General features: G+C 42.9%; 1 protein-coding gene across 3 annotated transcripts in view; it reads left to right on the plus strand.

Annotated features, from left to right (window-relative positions):
• LOC136874020 (proton-coupled amino acid transporter-like protein CG1139) overlaps positions 1–23,576 on the plus strand; it is a 206,297-nt gene that overhangs the window by 165,164 nt on the left and 17,557 nt on the right. For all 3 annotated transcript variants that reach the window (XM_067147489.2, XM_067147488.2, XM_067147487.2), the window contains exon 7: positions 304–576. In XM_067147489.2, the coding sequence (XP_067003590.2) occupies positions 304–576 (273 nt within the window). The remainder of the gene's footprint in view (positions 1–303; positions 577–23,576) is intronic.

Consider the following 23,576-nt stretch of genomic DNA (forward strand, 5'->3'; position numbering starts at 1 on the left):
AGTGAACCCTGTTCCACTCAAGCGTCCGAATTGATGAACAAGCAAGCAACAGATGGCGTCAAATTAAAATGCTTGCACACGGTAGCTGAGACCATACAATTATTATTATTATTATTATTATTATTATTATTATTATTATTATTATTATTATTATTATTATTATTATTATTATTATTATTATTATTATTATTATTATTATTATATTAATTTATTGACTGATTTATTTATGTGTTGGTTGGATTTATTTATCTAGAAGGTGCTGGTAATTTTATGTTCTGCAGTTGACAATCCTTGTGTTCCCAGGTAGCAGATATCTACTGGATGCCGGTAAACGTTCGTCTGTACATGCTCATGTTATTGGCACCGCTCATTCTACTCAACTACGTACGGAACCTGAAATTGCTGTCCCCCTTCTCCACGCTCGCCAACGTCATAACATTCGTGGGTCTTGGGATCACCATGTACTACGTGTTCCGGGACATCCCCTCGCCTTCCGAGCGGGACATGGTGGGCCAGCTGAGGAACTTCCCGCTTTTTGTGGGCACCACCTTGTTCGCCCTGGAGGGAGTCGGCGTCGTAAGTACAAAATGTAACATTAATATAAGATGTCAGGAAATAAACTTCCAATTAAATATAAATTTAAACACCAAAATAAAGTCACAAACTTAATACATCTCAGGTCGTATCTGTTGATTCGAAAATCCCATTTCGATGATGCACCTCACCTCATCCGCAACTGGAAACGTGTATTTGAGGAGAGGTAGGGTTACCAGACGTACACGCATGCACAGAAATGGTGTCCCGATTTAAACAAAGCATGGCGCCCTCCTCACTACCCCTCCCACCACCTCTCTTAACGCCTTACTGCAGATTAGACAGCCCGCTACAAGACTGTTCTGACTGAAATGGGCAGTGATGGATGCATAGCAATACACACACTGTGCTTTCACCACTACCCATTCATTCCCTTCCCGTCCTTTTCGGTACTGGAGTGGCCTTCAAGACTCCTTCCCCTCCTTTCCAATACTGGAGTAGGACAGTTCTTCTTCTACTGCTTTTCCCACACCTATGGGGTCGCGGGTGCGAACTGTGTCGCACATGTGGATTTGGACCTGTTTTACGTCCGGATGTCCTTCCTGACGCCAACATAATATGGAACTATGTAATCACTATTGCGTGTTTTGTAATCACTATTGCGTGTTTCTGTGGTGGTTGGTAGTGTAGTGTGTTGTCTGAATATGAAGAGAAAAGTGTTGGAACAAACACAAACACCCAGTCCCCAAGCCAGAATTAATCCAACACGATTAAAATCGCCGACCGACCGGGAATCGTACCCGGGACCCTCTGAACTGAAGGTCTCAACGCTGACCATTCAGCCAATGGGTCGGAGTACTGGAGTAGGGCACTGTTGATTGTTTATGTCGGGACACCATTTCTGTGCATGCATGTACTCTTTAAGAATATTATGTACTTTGGAGAGTCTACTTTTGTACTCTCTCTTTCTTCAGCAGCCTACTCTTTCTTTACACTTAACATCTTACATCCTAACTAACAAACAAATTAGAACTGAAGGAATATATAGCGGAGCTAACGTAGGAACGTTAGCCATTCACAACACGGCTAGCAAAATAAGCGAATTTATTATTATTTTTATTTTTTGAGAACTAGTACATGTGAGTCCGAGGACGAAAACTATACCATTTTATTCATCTGTTTCAGAGAAGTTACCAACCATCGCTTACGTTGTTGTTGTTGTTGTTGTTGTTGTTGTTGTTATACAAGGCTGAGAAATGAGGGACGAACAAAAGGGGGCGCTGAATGTAGTTATCAGCTTTTCCGTTAGGAGCGTCTATCTAAGATACAAACTTAAAAATGTCTATGTTTAACATGGGCTTTATGATAACTACTTGTGAATATTCTCTTCTATAGTGCTAATTATGCCACTTACAAAGAAACCGCCAACGACCGTAGCCGTGTTGAAACGCCGGATCCCGTGAGATCTCCGAAGTTAAGCAACATTGGGCATGGTCAGGAGTTGGATGGGTTGCCACGCGCTGTTGGTGGGGGGTAAGGGAATGGAGGAGCGGAAAGGAAATGGCCACCCTACCGCATGTAAACTCCGTCTCAGGAACACCTCTGCGGAGGTTCGGACCTGCCTTCGGGCAGAATAACCCTTACCTACCTACAAAGAAACCACGTTTTCTAAATGTTTCTTATGAGCCATTTTTGTTCTAATTCAAATAATTCCTCAATAACGTGCTAAGATACCTTGCTGTGAACTTTCTTATATCAGTAAAATTATGACTGAATGATCCAGTGTACTTACATACAAAAGACCCTGCCTGGCCGAGGAGGTAAAGGCGTGCTTGGTTCGCCCAAAAGGACGTGGGTTCGAATCCCTGTCGGGAAGTCGTAAAATTTAGGAAACGAGGTTTCCACTTCTGGAGGTGGCCCTGAGGTTCACTCAGCCTACACCAAAAATGAGTACCAGGTTAATTCCTTTGAGGCAAAGGCGGCCGGGCCTAGAGCTAACCTCTCTCTACCCCATCAAGTGCTGAGGTTACGGATAGTGGGAGCATTTACCTTCCACCCCTCCAAGGGCCTTCATGGCCTCTACGGAGATGACTTTGCTTTTTTTTGTGCTTATATTCAAAGGTGTTTTGAAAAGTATTCACGAGAATACGTAGTCCAGTTACGCACACGTAAAAACATTATTCCTTACTACTGTCTAAAAATGTCTCCATAAAGAAATGGGTCTCAACTTCAAAGTCATCTTTAATATAATATCACTTCCCAAGTCCGCCTCTGTGGTGTAGTGGTTAGCGTGATTAGCTGCCACCCCCGGAGGCCCGGGTTCGATTCCCGGCTCTGCCACGAAATTTGAAAAGTGGTACGAGGGCTGGAACGGGGTCCACTCAGCCTCGGGAGGTCAACTGAGTAGAGGTGGGTTCGATTCCCACCTCAGCCATCCTGGAAGTGGTTTTCCGTGGTTTCCCACTTCTCCTCCAGGCGAATGCCGGGATGGTACCTAACTTAAGGCCACGGCCGCTTCCTTCCCTCTTCCTTGCCTATCCCTTCCAATCTTCCCATGTTCAGCATAGCAGGTGAGGCCGCCTGGGCGAGGTACTGGTCATACTCCCCAGTTGTATCCCCGACCAAGAGTCTGAAGCTCCAGGACACTGCCCTTGAGGCGGTAGAGGTGGGATCCCTCGCTAAGTCCGAGGGAAAAACCGAACCTGGAGGGTAAACAGATGATGATGATGATGATGATGATGATGATGATGATGATGATGATCACTTCCCAAATTACCATTATCACTATTCTGTTCAGATCAGCGTACTGATCTTCGGTTCAGAGGACCCCACGTTCGATTCCCGGCCGGTGGGGAATTTTAATCGAGTCTGTTAATCCCTCTATCTGGGGGACTGGATGTTTGTTTTCGTCTTCAGGCATGTCTTCAGAGACACAGAACACTTATCACGGCAAACCTCCACAGAAACACGCAATAGTGGAATACAACTAGTACTGACATCAAGTAGTTGGAGAAGCAGAAGGAGCAGAAGAAGAAGAAAAAGGCTTTAGTAATCTTTGCAGCAATAGTGGCAACATTTCTTTGTGGCAAATCTTGCATATAAGTCAATTAAAAACTTGTCTCTCAGGTACGCCTACAATAACGGGTGCAGATCAGTAAGCACTACATAGTGCTTTTTTTAGCAGATAGCGTACAGCTTCGACGACAAAATCGCAAGACATTTGTTTCATAGCCCCGAAGAAAGCATTAACCTTAATTCTTCCCTGGCCTGAAAGTGGAATAAATACACTGCAAGACTCACACCTGAAGGTAGCCCGACTCATTGTCTGAATAGTCAGCGTACTGGCCTTCGGTTCAGAGAGTCACCGATCTGGTAAAGCTAAGAATAGGTAGACTACGTTTAAAATAAAAACAGAAAATATCCGATCTATAGTTTTAGGACATAGCCTATAGCTCATAAAAATTAATAAATTAAACCACCCATTGGATGAAACTGATAAACCATTACTATATTGGTGACTTCCTAATTACGTTCAGCCTGCTAGTTTCGCACTAATAGGAAATCTCCTTCTGAACTCTCGACGATGATTCAATGAATTCCAGTAAAACAGCCGACTGACTTACTACTCGATTTTCTGTCGTCCAGTTGACTATGTCATTTTGAATATGATACATTCAACACACTTAACCCTTACATGCATGATTTTTTTATGTTGACCTCCAAAAATTGGTTTTGGATTCCCTAGAAAGTTTACAGCAAAGGAAAAATTATATTAACATTTCCTGTCGGTAGTTTAAAGAGCAAAGAGGTGTTCTTTTGCATATATCAATGTCACCATTGATCTGCATTTTGCCTAGGTGACAGATTCCCTATCACTTGTTTCCCTATTATTTTCTTAAATAATTTCGAAGAATTTGGAAATTTATCGAAAATCCCCATTGGTAAATTATTCCAATCCCTAACTCCACTTCCTATAAACGAATATTTGCCCCAAGTTGTCCTCTTGAATTCCATCTTTATCTTCATACTGTGATCTGTCCTATTTTGATAAACACCACTCGAACGTATTCGTCTACTAATGCCATTTCACGCCATCTCTCCACATATCGCTTAGTCCAAATGTTCGTTTCCTTTCTCCCAAGTCTTTCCAGCCCAAACTTTGCAACATTTTCGTAATACTACTCTTTTGCCGGAAATCACTCAGAATAAATCGAGCTGCTTTTCTTTGAATTCTTTCCTGTACTCTAACCAAGTAACCCTGGTGAGTGTCTCATAAACTGCAACCATACTCTAATTGTGGTCTTACCAGTGACTTACTACAACCCCTAAATACCTCCATAACTATATGAAGAGATCTGCAACCTTTCTTAACAATCCCGTTCATGGGATTTCCCCAAATGAAGATTGTTTCCTTACATTAACACCTAAGCATTCGTCTCAAAACTGAGTTTTTAATATGCACGATATGTACACAAAGAAGACTCTTCTTTATCTTTTTTCTTCCATCTATCTTCTAGAAATAATAATGAGACTTTTTACATACATCGTGCGTGTTTATTCATTGATAACAATTGTAGATTAGTCCTTGATTCAGCTTACATTTTTGGTTTCTGTTTCTTTCAGTGTTCCTCTCACTTTAGTGGAAAACATTACCAGCGTAATCACTACAGGCTACTGGTGGAAACACCTGTAGCAGTTCTTGTCTTTCTTGAAATAAAGAAACACTTCAAGTGCTGAACAAGAAACCAGTGTGAACTCACTACATCTATTGTTCACTTACGGTGTTTATAATTTTTGTACCCGTATGCATACGCTATGCCTTTGCTGGCGGGACCTAGTGTTTACAGTGCACTATGTCTTCTGGTATGGGCTAGAGCAATTTTGTTACTTTCATTGATCTGTCTCAGCTTTATCCTTGGCTTTGACAAAATGAAAGTGACTGAGGTATGAGTGATGCTAGTAATGCCATTCCTTCTGCAGCCAGTCCCTGCTATGAATGGTGTGAAAATATTGCTCATAGGGTCGGTTGGTGCTTGCATTTCAGTGGGCTTGGCAGACTGATATGTAATAGCAACTTCTGGCTCAGTGAGGAAAGCAACGGGAAACTACCTCACTCCTCATTTCCCTAGTACGCCTCTTCAGTGATGCCTAGGCCATCTATGACAGCTGATGGTGGAGCTGTTGAGGATCCAACCAGCCTTCGGGCTGAGGACTTAACATACATACATGCATACGCTACGTTCAAGATAAAAGATTACATATTTTAAAAAAGCGTGTTTTATTGGCATATTTGACTATTCCAAAGTCAGAGTGCTCGGCTAAATGGTCAGCATACTAGTCTTTGGTTCAGAGGGTTCCGGGTTCGATTCCTGGCCGGGCCGAGGATTTGCCTACAGCCAATTCCTTTGGCTCGGGTGTTTGTGACCATCTTAACACAAATCTCCATCTTAATACAACAACTCACACTACCAACCATCACAGAAACGTGTAATATAGAATACCCCCGCCCCTACATAGGGTTTGTGCCAGGAAGGGTATTCGGTCGAAAAAATTAGGCTAATCCTTATTATTTCCAACCTAAGATGATGGGGAAAAGGCCACCAAAAACAAAGAATGAGCTATTCTATTATGCCCCCCCCCCCCAGGAAACTGGTCTCTGTCTGTCTGTCTGTCTGTCTGTCTGTTATGATCACAATGAGTTACATAATTCGACTTCCTCCGTCAGTGGTCCAGGTAGTCTGAATGAATGGTGGATGGTAGTAATAATAATATCTGTAAATGGTATTATGTGGCTTGTATTCATTGTATCCGGCTGCCACTGGTTTTTCTGGCTGTTGTAGCGTGCTGCGTCTTTTGTCTTCCTTTATTCCGGTTGTATTGTCCGATCGTAACTTACGCTGCATGAATGAGAAATTGTCCTTCAGGTTTTGGGGAAGTTGCGTGGGTTCGTTGAGTAGTCTCCCATCGTAGGTATATTTACCCCTCAGTCCCATTTCTTGATACAGTGTCGAGGATGAGGTGAGATGAATTAATGTCATGTTTATACGGCCGTATGCCTTTCGTGACGCCACCCTCAGTTGAGGAACTGATGAAGATGAAACGAATGAGTAGTTTCCCAATACAGTCCGCCTCTGTGGTGTAGTGGTCAGTGTGGTTAGCCACCTCCTCCCGCCCCCGGAGGACCACGTTCGATTCCCGGCTCTGTTGCGAAATTTTAAAAGTGGTACGAGGGCTGGAACGGGGTCCACTCAGCCTTGGTTGTCCAAGTGAGTAGGGGGGGGGGGGGGGGGGGTCGATTCCCTCCTCAGCCATCCTCGAAGTGGTTTTCTGTGGTTTCCCACTTTACCTCCAGACAAATCCCACGGCCGCTTCCTTCCCTCTTTCTTATCTATCCCTTCCAGTCTTCCCATCCCCCAGCAAGGCCCCTGTTTAGCATAGCAGGTGAGGCCACTTGGTCCCCTTGTGAGTGGGGGCGGTAGAATAACACCCACGGTATCCCCTACCTGTCGTAAGAGGCGACTAAAAGGGACCTCAGAGGGGCTCTGAACATTGGAGTGTGGGTTGGCGACCACGAGGCCCTCAGCTGAGTCCTGGCATTGCTTCCACTTACTTGTGCCAGGCTCCTCACTTTCATCTATTCTATCCGACCTCCCTTGGTCAACTCTTGTGCTTTTCCGACCCCGACGCTATTAGGTTTGCGAGGGCCCTTCACGCCCTTCGTGGCCTTTGTCTTCCTTTGGCCGAAATCTTCATTTTTCGAAGTGTCGGATCCCTTCCATTTTTTCCTCTGATTAGTGTTATATAGAGGATGGTTGCCTAGTTGTATTTCCTCTTAAAACAATAATCACCACCACCACTGAGGCCACCTGGACGAGGTACTGGTTCTCCTTCCGAGTTTCATTCCCCCGACCCAAATTCTCACGCTCCAGGACACTGCCCTTGAGGCGGCAGAGGTGGGAACCCTCTCTAAGTCAAACCCAACCCTGGATGCTAAACATTAAGAAAGAAAGAAAAAGTTTCCCAATATCAATGTCACCCGTTTAAAGTTACCTTGCGATACGTCAAGTTCTACTACAACTCCGTACAACGTTTACTGAAAGTAGGCTGTAAAATGAGAGCAGCTACCTTCTTGCAAAGATTCTCGATTCTAACTGCACTTTCAATGAACGTCACGTAGTGCCATCTAACGGCGTGCACTGCCATCTAACAGCGCTCTCTGTTAGGGTATCTTTCAACTCACATGGCTTTCCAGATGGCACTGTGACCAGTAGATCGTGACATCAGTGGTGCAATCTAGCGACAACTCTCGTAGATAGGTGACCATCGCATGCTATCGCATGCCATCGCATTGCGTTAGATAATATTGTTCCCTCGCCTGTGCATCTTTTGTTGATTCAACTGAGTGAGGAACGATATGTTCACCCAATAAAGGCCTAGTGGAGCGGCAAATACCTCGCAGTGCGATTTATTTTGTTGCATGTAGTAACGAGTGTAGCCATTATTATTATTATTCTTTCCTTCTTTCTGTCTTTCTTTCTTTCTTTCTTTCTTTCTTTCTTTCTTAATCTGTTTACCCTCTAGGGTCGGTTTTCTTTCTTTCTTTCTTTCTTTCTTTCTTAATCTGTTTACCCTCTAGGGTCGGTTTTCTTTCTTTCTTTCTTAATCTGTTTACCCTCTAGGGTCGGTTTCTCCCTCGGACTCATCGAGGGATCCCACTTCTACCACCTCAAGGGCAGTGTCTTGGAACGTGAGACTTTGGGTAACGAGGTAAAACTGGGAAGGAGGCCGTGGCCTTAATTAAGGTACAGCCCCAGCATTTGCCTGTAGAAGATGTGGGAAAACGCGGAAAACCACTTCTAGGATGGCTGAGGTGGGAATTGAACCCCCACCGGGCGAGTTGGCCGTGCGGTTAGGAGCGCGCAGCTGTGAGCTTGCATCCGGGAGATAGTGGGTTCGCACCCCCACTATCGGCAGCCCTGAAAATGGTTTTTCCGTAGTTTCCCATTTTCACACCAGGCATATGCTGGGGCTGTACCTTAAGGCCACGGCCGTTTCCTTCCCAGTCCTAGCCCTTTCCTATCCCATCGTCGCCATAAGACCTATCTGTGTCGGCGCCGCATAAAGCAAATGGCAAAAAAATAAAAACAAATAAAAAAAATTGAACCCCATTCTACTCAGGTGACCTCCCGAGGCTGAGTGGAGCCCGTTCCAGCTCTCGTGGCAGAGCTGGGAATCGAATCCGGGCCTCCGAGGGTGGTAGCTAATCACGCTAACCACTACACCACGGTGGCGGGCATTATTATTATTATTATTGTTACCGTGTTTTTGCGGTAGTTAGAGGTGAAAGAAGGTGCGGGTGTGAACGGGTCTCAAGCTACGAAATTAGAGTTCATGTAAAATTAACAAGGTTATATATTTTTTTCAAAATAAAGAAATAACAAGCATGGCAGGTACAGAGTAGCAAGGCAACAAAATGTAGTTACAATATTTACCGGATTTGGGCTTCGCGCCCCGACTTCACAATTCTTGGGCAATCAGCCCAACCTTACTCCAAAATAAGTTTTAACAGAGGGGTAGAAAACCCCATTCATGCTCAGGAGCACTTGCTCCAAATTACACAGAAAAGCCTCCTCGAGGCATACAACACTCAATTTTCAAGAAAGAGCCACTCGCTCTCAACATTAAGCCTATTAAAGGCCACACCAAACTCCACCTTCAAGTTGTCCTCTAAGGACATAGATACAGGGGTAAAATACCCAACCTACTGAGGTCTATTAAGTAAGAAAAAAGGTTAATTACATGACCTCTAAAATAACCACTTGAGAGGAGGCGACCTGCACTCCTAATACATTTGTTTAAAACCTACTTGCCACTAGGCCATTAATGCAGGGGCTAATCCCATCCTAAAGAGGTGACTTTAGAAAGGAACAATTTACATTACATTAAAGAAGAATAAGTTGAGAAAAAAAATAAGTTCACCTCAAAACAATATGAGTGGGAGCTCGAGAGGGTTAAGCACTCTCTATCCCGATATGCAGTTTAAAGATAGAATAGATACCAAGGGGCTTTACATTTTAAGGAAGGTTACATTATGGAAAAACTTCGGACCCGCCCCGAGAGTTAAACTGCTGAGCTAGCAAAGAAAGAAGTTATTAATCGGCCATTACCTTGTTGTTGACCGCTGCCGAAGAAAGAGGCGTTTCCCGCCCCCTGCTATGTACTTTACACACTACAAGATGGAACAGAAGTGGCGCAGAGACCCAAAAATCAGCAGTTTATATACTCTCGCGGAAAGTTCGAGGCGTTTTTGGAATGAGAACACCCTCCCACCAAAACTTTATTGGTTAGGGATAAGCAGCATATTCAAGTTGGGGGAAGATACATCAGATTGGTCAGAAATTAATTAAAGAAATTCGGGATTGGCTAAATGCAAAACAAGGGGAAAGAGAGGGGTATACAGCCAACTTAAACAATAACAGAAAAAAAATTAAACAAGAAACAAACTTTTGAAATAAAAATTTCTCCAAAAAAACAGTTCTTTCACATCGCACTAGGGTGCACCATTGTAGTTTTTCAGTAGTGTCCTCTAGAAGAGAAAGTTCACACTTCTTACTACCGGTAAAACAAAAATACATCAAAAGTGGCACAGTTCAAAAACTCCAAACTTTCCAAGTAGTGACATCTTCTGAGAAACTTGAAAATTAATACCGTCGATAAAGTTCAGACTTCCTCCAGCAGAGGAGTTTCAACTGGCGCAAATTTTAAATTAGCGGCGTGGAGGTGTACCGCCCGGTACAGACCTCCCCCCCCCCAAAAGTTCCTCCAGGGGTGACACATGAAATTTGTTTGTAAACAAGGTCCAAGTTTTGATGTTGATATGGAGATTAATTGCAGAAGTATTTATAAGATTTTCTTAATTTGGTTTGATTCAGTTTCAAAATTTTTGTAGTAACTGGTGAAGTAAAGTCTTTATGTTTGAAGAAGTTGAATTCAGAAGGAAAACTTTAGTTTATAAAGTTGAGGAAAATTTTCTAAGTCCACCAAATATTGCAGTAGAATACCCAAGAAAAGGTAGTAAAGTTGAACTGGAATGTCCATATAGCTGGATATGTACTTCAAACGTTGATGATTTTAACGGCCAGACCAGCCGCCACTGCTTGCGTTCAGAGGAGGCCGCCCGGGCCCCTCAAGTACCCTGAGATACCGCTCGCCCGCACTATGAGGGGAGCAGAGGTGTAGAAGCACGCCGCGCCCGCGGTGAACATATACAGGCTGCGGGCCAGTAGCAGGTCGTGCGCCGCACATCAGCCTTGGCCGGGAGGAGAGCTCCGGCTCGCCGTGCACATGTCGTCCTCGCTGGGGTCGAGGGGGCCCTTCCTCTATCCCAGTCGCGGCACGGCGCCGCGCGGCTGCGGGGGCACTGAAACATTAAAGCTAGGCGGCAGAATTTGTTGGACCATCATCTTTTTTTTTTTTTGAGGGCACAGGCTTGTGGAGAGGTTGAGCGGCCAGCGGCGTGCAGATATCCATGGCATTAAATAAGCCACTGTGTAGAGTGGAGCAGGAGACGGGAGCGTGGTAATGGCCGTGAGAAGGACAGGATGGCAGTTTAACGGTTCGGGGCAGGTTTTACAAAAATGCTTACATATAAAACAAAATATTATAGAAGGGGCAGAAAGCCTTAAAAGTGAAACTCAAAAAAAATATAACCTTCATATTCCTTTCAAGATAATATGAGGCAAGTTAGCACAGAAATTATACAGGTTTCACCTGCGACAGGTGAACCCTAAATATCCTCTCGGTGGCTGGATTGCTTAATAACAACGTAACCGGCATAAGGAAATCGAGAATGACACACGGCCCATGAAATCTGGGGGCAAGCTTGCCCGCGGGAACAAAATTCTTGACCATTACCTGGTCACCTACCTTCAAATGGGTGGGTCTCCGTCCACGATCATACCTTTCCCTAACCTTTTCATGAGACACTTTAAGATTGGCTTTAGCCTTCTTCCAAAGATCTTTAATGTTGTCCGGATCTATTGTCTCAGGTAGAATGTCACTCAGAGAGCAGAGGTTAGAGAGCGGCGTGTTGGGAACAAACTTGAACATCAAAGAGGCTGGAGTAAATTTATGTGATTCATGAACCGCCGAATTCAAAGCAAAAGCTAACCAATGCAGGGACGTGTCCCACCTGGAATGATCTTCATGATGATAGGCAATAAGCGCGGATCTGAGATTACGGTTAACCCGTTCAGCCAGAGATGGTTCAGGGTAATAAGCAGAAGTAGTCACATGAGAGATGGACAGGTCAAAGCAGAATTTACGAAAAAGATTTGATGTAAACGCCTTAGCATTATCAGACACAATATATTGGCACGGACCAAAAGAGGCAAAAATAGAATTTAAGCAAGTAATGGTGGACTGAGCGGTAGCCAGCTTAGTCGGAAATAACCAGGAGAATCTTGTAAAACCATCTACGCATAAATATATGAACTTGTTGACATTTCCCTTTGACTGGGGGAAGGGTCCTACATAATCAATATACAGGCGTTCCATGGGGCGCGACGCTTGATGAGAAGACAAAAGGCCTACCTTGGTGGACATGGTTGGTTTACTAAGCAAACAGGATTTACCGGATTTCACCGTCCATACCCTTCCAGATGAACCTTTCACGAATCTTTTCACGAGTTTTAAAGACTCCAAGATGCCCCCCTAATGGGGTCTCATGATAGTACTTGAAGATCATAGGCACAAGAACAGCTGGAACGACAACCTTCATCATCTTATCATGCCTCGAAGGGCAACATAGAACACCATTCCTCAGAACATAAGGGACAACATGTTCCCCAGAAGAAAGGGTTTCCATTATCGGAGCCAGCGTCGGATCTTCACGTTGGTATTTCTCGATATCCCTAAAGAGCATGGGAGCATCTGTTAAGATGGCATTAACACCAGATAGTATGGACTCGGGAGGTGATGAACTGTCGACCGGTTCGTGGGTCTCGACGTCGTTGGAAAACATACGGCTGAGTCCATCAGCAACAACATTTTCGGTACCTCTGATATGCCTGACATCGAATTGGAAGGCAGAAATTCGGATGGCCCAACGGGCTATACGACCAGTACGACGCGGCCTACCTAAGACCCAGCTTAAGGCTTGATTATCTGTCTCCAGGTCGAATTTGACATGTTCCAGATAGAGACGGAACTTTTCTAAGGCGAATAAGACTGCCAAACCTTCGAGCTCATAGATGGAATACTTGGCTTCTTGAGCCGACAAGGTCCTAGATGCATAGGCGATGGGTCGCCTCCCTAGTTCAGTCTCTTGAAGAAGGACTGCAGCTACTGCTGACGACGACGCGTCGGTTTGGACGATGAATTTCTTCGAGAAATCAGGCATAGCAAGTACAGGGGCATTACAGAGAGCTAATTTAAGATCTTCAAAAGCGGCTTGTTGAGAAGGTCCCCACTCGAATTTGATGCCTTTCCTACGAAGAAGGTTCAAGGGCGCCGCTCTATTAGCGAAGTTAGGAATGAACTTCCTGAAGAAATTCACCATACCAATGAACCTGGCGATACCTTTGATGTCCTTGGGAGGTTTAAAATCACGGATGGCCTGTGTTCTAGAATGATCGACTGCAACACCATCAGGTGACACAATATGCCCTAGGAATGACATAGAGGGCTTAGCAAAGGCAACCTTGGACAACTTGACAGTTAACCCAGCCTTACGAAGGCGATTGAGAACTTCTCGCAGATGATCTAGATGTTCTTCAAAGGTCTCCGAAAATACGACGACATCATCCAATTAGTGATACAAGTACTCAAATTTGATGTCGGAGAAGACCCTATCTAGCAGCCTAATGAGTACAGCTGCTCCCGTGGGGAGCACGAAAGGCACGCGGTTGTATTCGTATAAATTCCAGTCCGTGGCAAACGCTGTAAGATGTTTAGACTCTTCCGCAAGGGGAATTTGATTGTAGGCTTGATTCAAATCCAAGATGGTGAAGAACTTGGCCTTACGGAACCATGAAAAACAAGAATGAAGGTCGGGAAGGGGCACAGATTGTAACACCACCTTCCGATTGAGAGCCCTATAATCAATGACAGGCCTGAAGCCCCCTTGGGGTTTCGGGACTAGAAAAATAAGTGACGAATACGCCGACTTAGAGGGCCTAATAATACCACCCTTCAACATCTGATCGATGATTTCTTTCAGAGCCTTCATTTTAGGTGGAGATAGCCTATAAGGTGGAAAACGGACAGGAATTGAATCCGTGACCTCAATTTTGTATTTAATAAGGTCAGTAACACCGAGAGTATCAGAGAATACCTCTGGAAATGACTGACATAATTTACGAATACTATCAGCCTGCTCCTCAGGTAGATGTCTAAGGTCTAACAACATCTCATCCTGGGTAGGCGAAATAGATGAACATGATACAGAATTACACTTTAACAAGGGAATTTTACAATTGGACGCAAATTTGAATGTGCACGACTTACTCTGAAGATCGAGCACAAGACCAGTGTGAGAAATGAAGTCAGCTCCCAATATGATCCGGCAAGACAGGTGCTTAGCCACAAACAATTTGATTTTCCATGTAAATTTAAAAATACGAATTTTGACATTTACAGAACCTAGGATTTCCAATGGAGATGAATTAGCCGAAACATATTGAACAGGAGATGAGGCATAGTCAGGTAGTTTACAAACAAATTTCAATTTAGAATACCATTCAGCCGAAATAATCGAACAAACACTGCCTGAATCTAAAAGAGCTGTTACAGGTTCATTATTTAACTCAAGTTTGAGAAAAGGGACCGGTGCGGGGGTATCCGCCGCAATCCTAAGACACTCTTTGGGGCATTCAAAAGATAGATTTGCAGATTGAACATTCCCTGAATTTACGACCTGCTTGCCAGGGGCTGAGCCTCGGGAAGATGGATTAGTCGACTCAGCCGAAGCCACTAGTCACTTTTGATTGTTGTTGGAAGTTGCACCTGAAGTTGAGCAGGAGGGGGTGCTATTCGAATTGGGACAATTCTTGGCGATATGTGAGAAAGCCCCACATTTAAAACAGCCTTGTGATGAACCAGTTCCATTCCTTGTCCCACTAGACTTGAGCAATGGGCACTTGTTCCGAAGATGGTCAGGCGACCCGCAAGCATAGCATTTACGAGGTGTGACTGGTCGGCGAGGAGGAGCAGGCCGAGGATTACCAAAAGAAGGAGGGGGTTCTTTCGCGACACGCAAAGAATCGGCGTATCTAACTCCTTCCGCTGAGACGGCCAATGCTTCAAGTTCAGAGAAGGTTTGCGGGCACGCCGCGAAACACAAATATGACCTATAGGATGGTGAAATTCCTTCTACAATAGCCTGTACAATCTGATCTTCAGGAAAATGAAGGGCAAACACCCTAGTATAGAATTTAATATCTTGGATGAAGTCTGCTAAGTTTTCATCCAAACGCTGTACACGATAATAGTACTTCTGAATAAGGGAGGACCTGGCCCTAGCCGGGATGAAGTTAGCTAGCAAGTGGGCGTGGAAATCCTCAATAGATGATTGCTCGGCAATGGCTCTTACTATTTTGTCTGAGAGAATACCAATTGCATAAGGATAGATGATTTGCAAAATCTGACATGGGGAAAGAGAAAACACAAGGGCATGATCCTGAAATTCAACCAGAAATCTTAAAAATGAAATTACGTCACTGGTGGTATTAACGGTAAACTTAGAGATACCTCTGAGCAACATTGCCAATGGATGAGGCAAGCTGCAAAACCCGGGTGACATAGTAGGTAAAGGTTTCAGTGGCAAGGAAGTTAATCCAGAACGTATATTATTCAACGATGCACGGCGTTCAGACTCGTTGTCCAATGGGGCAGAGATAGTTTGAGCAGCAACGGTTATCCTATTGGCTTCTCCCTTAGGAGGCTCTTCCTCGCTACCTACATTCATCGTGGTGGGTTGATCAATTTTGGGAGGAACTTCCCCAGTTAACAATTGAGTGACCTTGCTAGATAATTCAGAAATACTTTCAAGCAACGTACTAGCTTCCTTCCTCTGAACGTCATTCAACTTCAGAGACAACAGATCGTTAACTCTATTTGAAAAATGATATAGCCTGGCTTGCACACGCTTAATTTGATTAGGAGAAGGATCATTTTCGTCAAAAAAAACTAACTACCGATGCTAGCCCAGTAGTATTCTGGGTGATCGTGGAAAGAGAGTCGTCAATTTCTTTCTCTCCCAAATTGGGGATGTAAATGGGCAAATCAAGGGACTCTCTAAGCTTGTTGGTGTCTATCGCAACCGTGCCTCCAGATTGCACATTTCTGATAGTTAACTCATAGATCAACTCCTCCTTGCGCAAATAGTTAAGATGGAGAACATCGCGAGGGCCGGGCATGATGACAGAACAATTTTGAAACAGGAAAGATCAAAAATTCCAGCAACTGAGAAAATTGTTAGAGTTTGAATCAAAGCAATGTTTAGCCGTCAAAAGGGGCTAAATTGAGACCCATTCAACCACGCTCTGCTACCACTTGTTACCGTGTTTTTGCGGTAGTTAGAGGTGAAAGAAGGTGCGGGTGTGAATGGGTCTCAAGCTACGAAATTAGAGTTCATGTAAAATTAACAAGGTTATATTTTTTTTCAAAATAAAGAAATAACAAGCATGGCAGGTACAGAGTAGCAAGGCAACAAAATGTAGTTACAATATTTACCGGATTTGGGCTTCGCGCCCCGACTTCACAATTCTTGGGCAATCAGCCCAACCTTACTCCAAAATAAGTTTTAACAGAGGAGTAGAAAACCCCATTCATGCTCAGGAGCACTTGCTCCAAATTACACAGAAAAGCCTCCTCGAGGCATACAACACTCAATTTTCAAGAAAGAGCCACTCGCTCTCAACATTAAGCCTATTAAAGGCCACACCAAACTCCACCTTCAAGTTGTCCTCTAAGGACATAGATACAGGGGTAAAATACCCAACCTACTGAGGTCTATTAAGTAAGAAAAAAGATTAATTACATGACCTCTAAAATAACCACTTGAGAGGAGGCGACCTGCACTCCTAATACATTTGTTTAAAACCTACTTGGCACTAGGCCATTAATGCAGGGGCTAATCCCATCCTAAAGAGGTGACTTTAGAAAGGAACAATTTACATTACATTAAAGAAGAATAAGTTGAGAACAAAAATAAGTTCACCTCAAAACAATATGAGTGGGAGCTCGAGAGGGTTAAGCACTCTCTATCCCGATATGCAGTTTAAAGATAGAATAGATACCAAGGGGCTTTACATTTTAAGGAAGGTTACATTATGGAAAAACTTCGGACCCGCCCCGAGAGTTAAACTGCTGAGCTAGCAAAGAAAGAAGTTATTAATCGGCCATTACCTTGTTGTTGACCGCTGCCGAAGAAAGAGGCGCTTCCCACCCCCTGCTATGTACTTTACACACTACAAGATGGAACAGAAGTGGCGCAGAGACCCAAAAATCAGCAGTTTATATACTCTCGCGGAAAGTTCGAGGCGTTTTTGGAATGAGAACACCCTCCCACCAAAACTTTATTGGTTAGGGATAAGCAGCATATTCAAGTTGGGGGAAGATACATCAGATTGGTCAGAAATTAATTAAAGAAATTCGGGATTGGCTAAATGCAAAACAAGGGGAAAGAGAGGGGTATACAGCCAACTTAAACAATAACAGAAAAAAAAATTAAACAAGAAACAAACTTTTGAAATAAAAATTTCTCCAAAAAACAGTTCTTTCACATCGCACTAGGGTGCACCATTGTAGTTTTTCAGTAGTGTCCTCTAGAAGAGAAAGTTCACACTTCTTACTACCGGTAAAACAAAAATACATCAAAAGTGGCACAGTTCAAAAACTCCAAACTTTCTTCTGAGAAACTTGAAAATTAATACCGTCGATGAAGTTCAGACTTCCTCCAGCAGAGGAGTTTCAACTGGCGCAAATTTTAAATTAGCGGCGTGGAGGTGTACCGCCCGGTACAATTATTATTATTATTATTATTATTATTTTTATTATTATTATTATTATTATTATTATTATTATTATTATTATTACCTAATTTTGAGGGATCCTCCAGTGACCTCTGATGCCCATTTACACGGATTTTCGGATTATTATTTTTATTAATAAGTATAAAGAGTAAAATTACAATTGGAGCCCAACTGTGGGGGATAATAAAATTATAGAGAATAAAAAAAATACTACATTGGCTAGGGGTTCGTAGAGATTATATCGTGAACAAGTAAAAAACAAAACGTCTAGACATATTGTTTGGTTTAATAATTTTTCTTTTACTCTCGATTTTGCATGCCTTTGCTGGCAGGACCTAGTGTTTACAGTGTACTATGTCTTCTGGTATAGGCTAGAGCAATTTTGTTACTTTCATTGATCAGTCTCAGTCTTATCCTTGGCTTTGACAAAATGAAAGTGACTGAGGTATGAGCGATGCTAGTAATGCTATTCCTTATGCAGCCAGTCCCTGCTATGAATGGTGTGAAAATGTTGCACATAGGGTAGGTTGGTGTATGCATTTCAGTGGGCTTGGCAGACTGATATGTAATAGCAACTATGGCTCGGTGAGGAGTGCAACGGGAAACTACCTCACTCCTCATTTCCCTAGTAGGCCTCTTCAGTGATGCGTAGGCCATCTATGACAGCTGATGGCAGAGCTGTTGAGGATCCCACCAGCGGAATCGCTGACGAACTGAACATACATACATCTCGAATTTGTAATCACTTTAAAAAAAATCACAGAATATTGCCGACGAGTTCGACTATCATTCAGTTCGAAATATTTTCGTGATACTATAGCTCAGTCTGTCAGTGTCTGGTCCGCTGGAAAGTGGAGCTAATTCCAGCAGTTCTCTATCTTGTTTTTACACAGAGGCACACAGCAGTATACCACCTATACATCGAAGTAAAATTTAGCCTGCTTATTGCTAACAATAGCCAATAAAAACAACACAGATAGCGGTGGTAGAGAAACAGTGTCCTGTATTTCTTAGCCAGCGCCATATCACAATTTTTGGAATAACAATAAGATAATAAGTTATAATTTAGCTTTAGATGTCTTTTTAGAGTGCACATGATTCACACAGTCAAAGTTAAAGGCACACAACTTTTATGATCAGATGTTGAGTGTAATTTGGAGAGCATACTTTCTGGTAATGAAGTGATGTACTCAGCTTACTTATCACTTATAACTTACTATAGTACGGCAGGGAAGTGAAAGACTGAAACAGAGAAATGGAAATGCTAGGTGAGAGAATGGATTTCAAGTCGTCGTGGGAGACTAAGCTGTCCATAAAAATGTTGTACGATTGTCACAAATTGACTTTGTTTTTATTTTATAGCGTAACTTACTTAATACTTGGGTCCGCCTCTGTGGTGTAGTGGTTAGTGTGATTAGCTGCCACCCCCAGAGGCCCGGGTCGATTCCCGGCTCTGCCACGACATTTGAAAAGTGGTAAAAGGGCTGGAATGGGGTCCACTAAGCCTCGGTACGCCAACTGAGTAGAGGGGGGTTCGATTCCCTCCTCAGTCATCTTGGAAGTGATTTTCCGTGGTTTCCCACTTCTCCTCCAGGCAAATGCCGGGATGGTACCCAACTTAAGGCCACGGCCGCTTCCTTCCCCCTTCCTTGTCTATCCCTTGCAAACTTCCCATCCCCCCATAAGACCCCTGTTCAGCACAGCATATGAGGCCGCCTGGGCGAGGTACTGATCATCCTTCCCAATTGTATCCCTGACCCAGAGTCGGAAGCTCCAGAACACTGCCCTTGAGGCGGGGCGGTAGAGGTGGGATCCCTCGCTGAGTCCGAGGGAAAAATCGACCCTGGAGGGTAAACAGATTACGAACGAACTTAATACTTGGAATGCTGTATATGTACTCTCTGGTTTGGAATAACTTTCGAAAAAATAAAGTTTATAAAAAGTTACAAGTTAATAAACAGCTCAAAGTTTATTTCAAGTTTTGTTTAAAAAAATTGTTATATGTTTAATGCCACACCGGCACAGATTGGTCTTGCGGTGACGACGGGATAGATCAGCACTAAGACTGGGAAGGAAGCAACCATGACCACAGTTAAGGTACTATTCCAGCATTTTCCTGGTATGAATATGGAAAACAGCGTAGAAATATCTTCAAGGCTGCTGACAGTGGGGTTCCGAACCCACAACGTCCTGAATGCAAACTGACAGGTTCATGACCCAAGCTGCATAGCCATCTCGCACGGTTTATATTAAGTACAATGAGGCGTGAAAGATAAATCTTTACATCCCTATTTGTTTGATGCAGAACTTATATTTTCTGCTAATTCCTGGTTTGTTCCTCTCATTTTGATACCGTTTTATCTTTCGTCACCTGGACCTGAAACTGTGAACCTGCGAACCATTTGTTTAATTTCATCCAGTAATCTACTGAGCTCAGTTTCAATTTCCTTTAAAGCGCTATGCCTTTTCTTATTCCTATAGTCCGCTGTTTCAACTTTCCATTAACATTATTTTGAATCAATTCAATCCACTTCTTCGCCATTTTCGTTGTCTATTGCGTGTTCTGAGTCATTAAAGCCTACAAGGTAATGGAACTTACTAAGTAAATTCTTTCATCGTAATATAATAATATTTAATTTTGTTTACAAAAGAAATGGTCCATGGTGTGGGTTACTGAAGTCACGTCACATCCTGGGGCCTGTTCCACGAACGAACTTTGCAATTCACTTTGCACATCACTTTGCACATTGGACTTTTCAGTTCAGATTTTGTTCCACCATCACTTTTCAGAAATAGTTTGTAAAGTGAAAAGTTAGGAATCTTTTCACTTTTCAAGCCTGTTATGTTCCTCCATTGGTACAGAAATGCAAAGTGCAGAGAAATGAAGAGAAAAGTTTTCATTAATCTTGCAAAGAGATAATTCCCTTTTCATCTCTTAATTAACAAGTATCTACACTAGTTTCTCGGTGTAGAATTTAGTTTGCTGACATAAACACGTCACGACGAGAGCTGTTGTTATTATCAAGTGAGGACAGTGATGAAGAATCCAACAAGAGAACGTACAAAGACAGGATTAATTTTCGTAACCTCGCTTCGACGGAATTTCGCGAGTGATTTTGTATTAAACCAACACAGACTGACTATATTCTTGAAATGATCAGTCATTTATTGAAACATACAACAAAAAGAAGTCAATCCTTTTCCGAAAAAGAACGAATTGTTATATGCTTACATTGGTTAGAAAATGGTACCCAGCTGCACGGTGTAGCAGCAATGCATGGAAAATCAAAATAATTATTTGCAGAACTGTTACCAATGTTATAGTAAATGTAATATTTCCTAACATAGTACGTTGGCCTGACAATCCACATAATATAGCCAAAAAGGATGTCCTGTTTCTCCTTGACAACTTCCAGCACAGCCAGCTTCTTGTAATAACCTTTCTTTCCCATGATCAAAACTTTAAAACTAATGGTACCACAATTATACCGTCAAGTTCGCCGCAAAAAATAAAGCATTAAAATCATAGAGTATTATACAGTTTGCCCATGGAATAAACTTGATCGGATCACTCGTTCGCAAAGACTTTTCACTTTGCGAAGAAATAGAAAAGTCAACCTAAATCATGGTGGAACAGAAAGACTTCACTTTGCAAGAACTGAAGATTGGAAAGTGCAAAGTTGTAAAGTTGCAATGTTCGTTCGTGGAACAGACCCCTGGTTTGTGAATCATGGGCAACGGTTGAGTGGTCCTGAGAGTCGGGATGCCAGTTGCTATGGAATGGGAGTGGGCATCTCGGACATATTCTGAACCATGACCCTCCTTGTGCTTAGGTACCTAGGACTGTACAATCCACTGGTGGTCCCTAACCCGTTAGAGAAGAAATTCTCACTGTAACTATGCGTAAGATGAGTAGCTTCACAGGATTGTTACCGAGCACGCTCAGAAATTTTTAAGTAAACCTCGGTTACAATGAATGAATGAATGAATCAACGAATCAATCAACATCCATAATCTTAAACATTTTCAAAGAACTTGGACATTTATCGGGCATTTACCTTAATAATTTATTCCAGTCCCTTACTCCTCGTCCTATAAATGTATATTTCCCCCAATTTTTCCTTTGGAATTCCAACTTCGTATTATGACCTATTCTACTTTTAAAGGCTTCACTGTAGCTTATTCGTCTACTTAGGCTATCCCACGCCATCTCACCACTGGCACCTCGAAACATACTGCATAGTCGAGCATTTCCTTACTCCCAAGTCTTCCCAGCCCAAAGTTTGCAATATTTATAGGTTATAGAAGCAACGGGGTCCAATTCTACTTGATAAGCGAGGAAGTCATTGGAAGCACCTTGGCGAAGGAAATGGAATTCCCCAATGGGGCGCTATCAATATCAATGGGCCTTATGGAAGAAAGTAGAACTGACTGAGTCAACAAAAAGGATGCGTCTGGATGTGTCAGGAGTTAATATTTGGGAAAGGGGAAATAGCGAGGAAGAGATAGATTATAAAGTGTTATTAACGGGTGTTTAAAAGGGAAGGGTAGAGTGTGGGGTAGGACTGTTCATCAGCAATACTATTGCACGCAGTATATTTTCTGTTAGGAACGTAAATGAGCGAATGACGTGGGGAGGCTTAGCAGTTGGAAGAATTGCGTCGAAATTGTCTCAGTGTATTCACAATGTGAGGATGCAGATGAGGATGAAGTTGACAAGTTTTATGTAGCACTGAGTGAGATCATAGTCAAGATCACAGCAAGGATAGGAGAGTGGTAATAGGCGATTTCAGTGCGAGAGTTGGAAACAGAACTGAGGGATATGAGAAGGTGATGGGTAAATATGGGGAAGATATGTATGCTATGGGAAGCGTTTACTGGACTTCTGTGCTGGTATGGGGTTAGCAGTTACGAATATGGTTTTCAAGTAGCCTAAAAGGCTATTCACCGCTGCACACGGGAGAGTAGGGGCATCAGATCCATAATAGGCTATATCATAACCAACTTAGAATTTAGGAAATCCGTTGTGCGGATACTCCGGGGATTGTCTGATGATACAGACCACTAGACTATCTTGATCTGTTGTAAACTAAGTATCTCTGGGCCTAGGATAGAGAAGTGAAATCTGATTGCAGGCGAATAAGTGTATCAAATCTACAGGACGATGAAATTAGACAGAGGTAAATGGATATGATTATCCAAAGTTCCGAACAGTGGACAGTAAGCAGGTTCAGGGTATAGAAAGAGAACGGATGATATACAGCGATTCCGTAGTAGAAAGAGTAAGGAATGCCCAGGAACAGCTGTGTGTAGAAATTGACAAAAAGTGAACATCTTGGTGGAATGATAAAGTGAGAGCTGCTTGCAAATGTAGAGGGAAGGCGTATCAGAGATATCTTCAAAGGACTGATACAGGCAGGTAAATTGTACGTAGATGGAAGAAGCAGAGCGAAACAAATAATATTTATTGAACCCAGGAAAAAGCCGTGAGAAGATTTTGGTAATAACCTGGAAAGGCTAGGTCAAGCGCTGGGGAAATCGTTCTGGACAGTAATAAATAAAGAAAGAAAGGGAGGGAAAAGGTAAATGTGTAGTATTGGGTAAATTAAGTTAACCCATTGTAGATCTCAGGGAGTCACTGGACAGTTGGAAGGAATATTTGAAAAACATTCTCAACGTAAAAGGAAATCTTTCTGTTGACGTTGGGAACAACTGAGCTCATGGGGACATAACTGTTTTGGAAGTAGAACGGGTGGTAAATAAACTCCATAAAGCATCTGATATAGATTAAATTCGACCTGAGGTGGTGAAATATAGTTGGAAGTCAGGGATTAAATGGCTTCATCGGGTATTAAGGTTAGCATGGAATGTTAGTAAAGTACCTTCTGATTTGACGAAAGCAGTAACTGCATGCATCTATAAGCAAGAGAACATGAAGGATTGCTACAACTATCGAGGTATTTCATTGATCAGTATATCAGGCAAGGTATACACTGGCATATTGGAAGG

The sequence above is a fragment of the Anabrus simplex genome, chromosome 5 (genome assembly GCF_040414725.1).
Source record: "Anabrus simplex isolate iqAnaSimp1 chromosome 5, ASM4041472v1, whole genome shotgun sequence".
Lineage (NCBI taxonomy): Eukaryota > Metazoa > Arthropoda > Insecta > Orthoptera > Tettigoniidae > Anabrus > Anabrus simplex.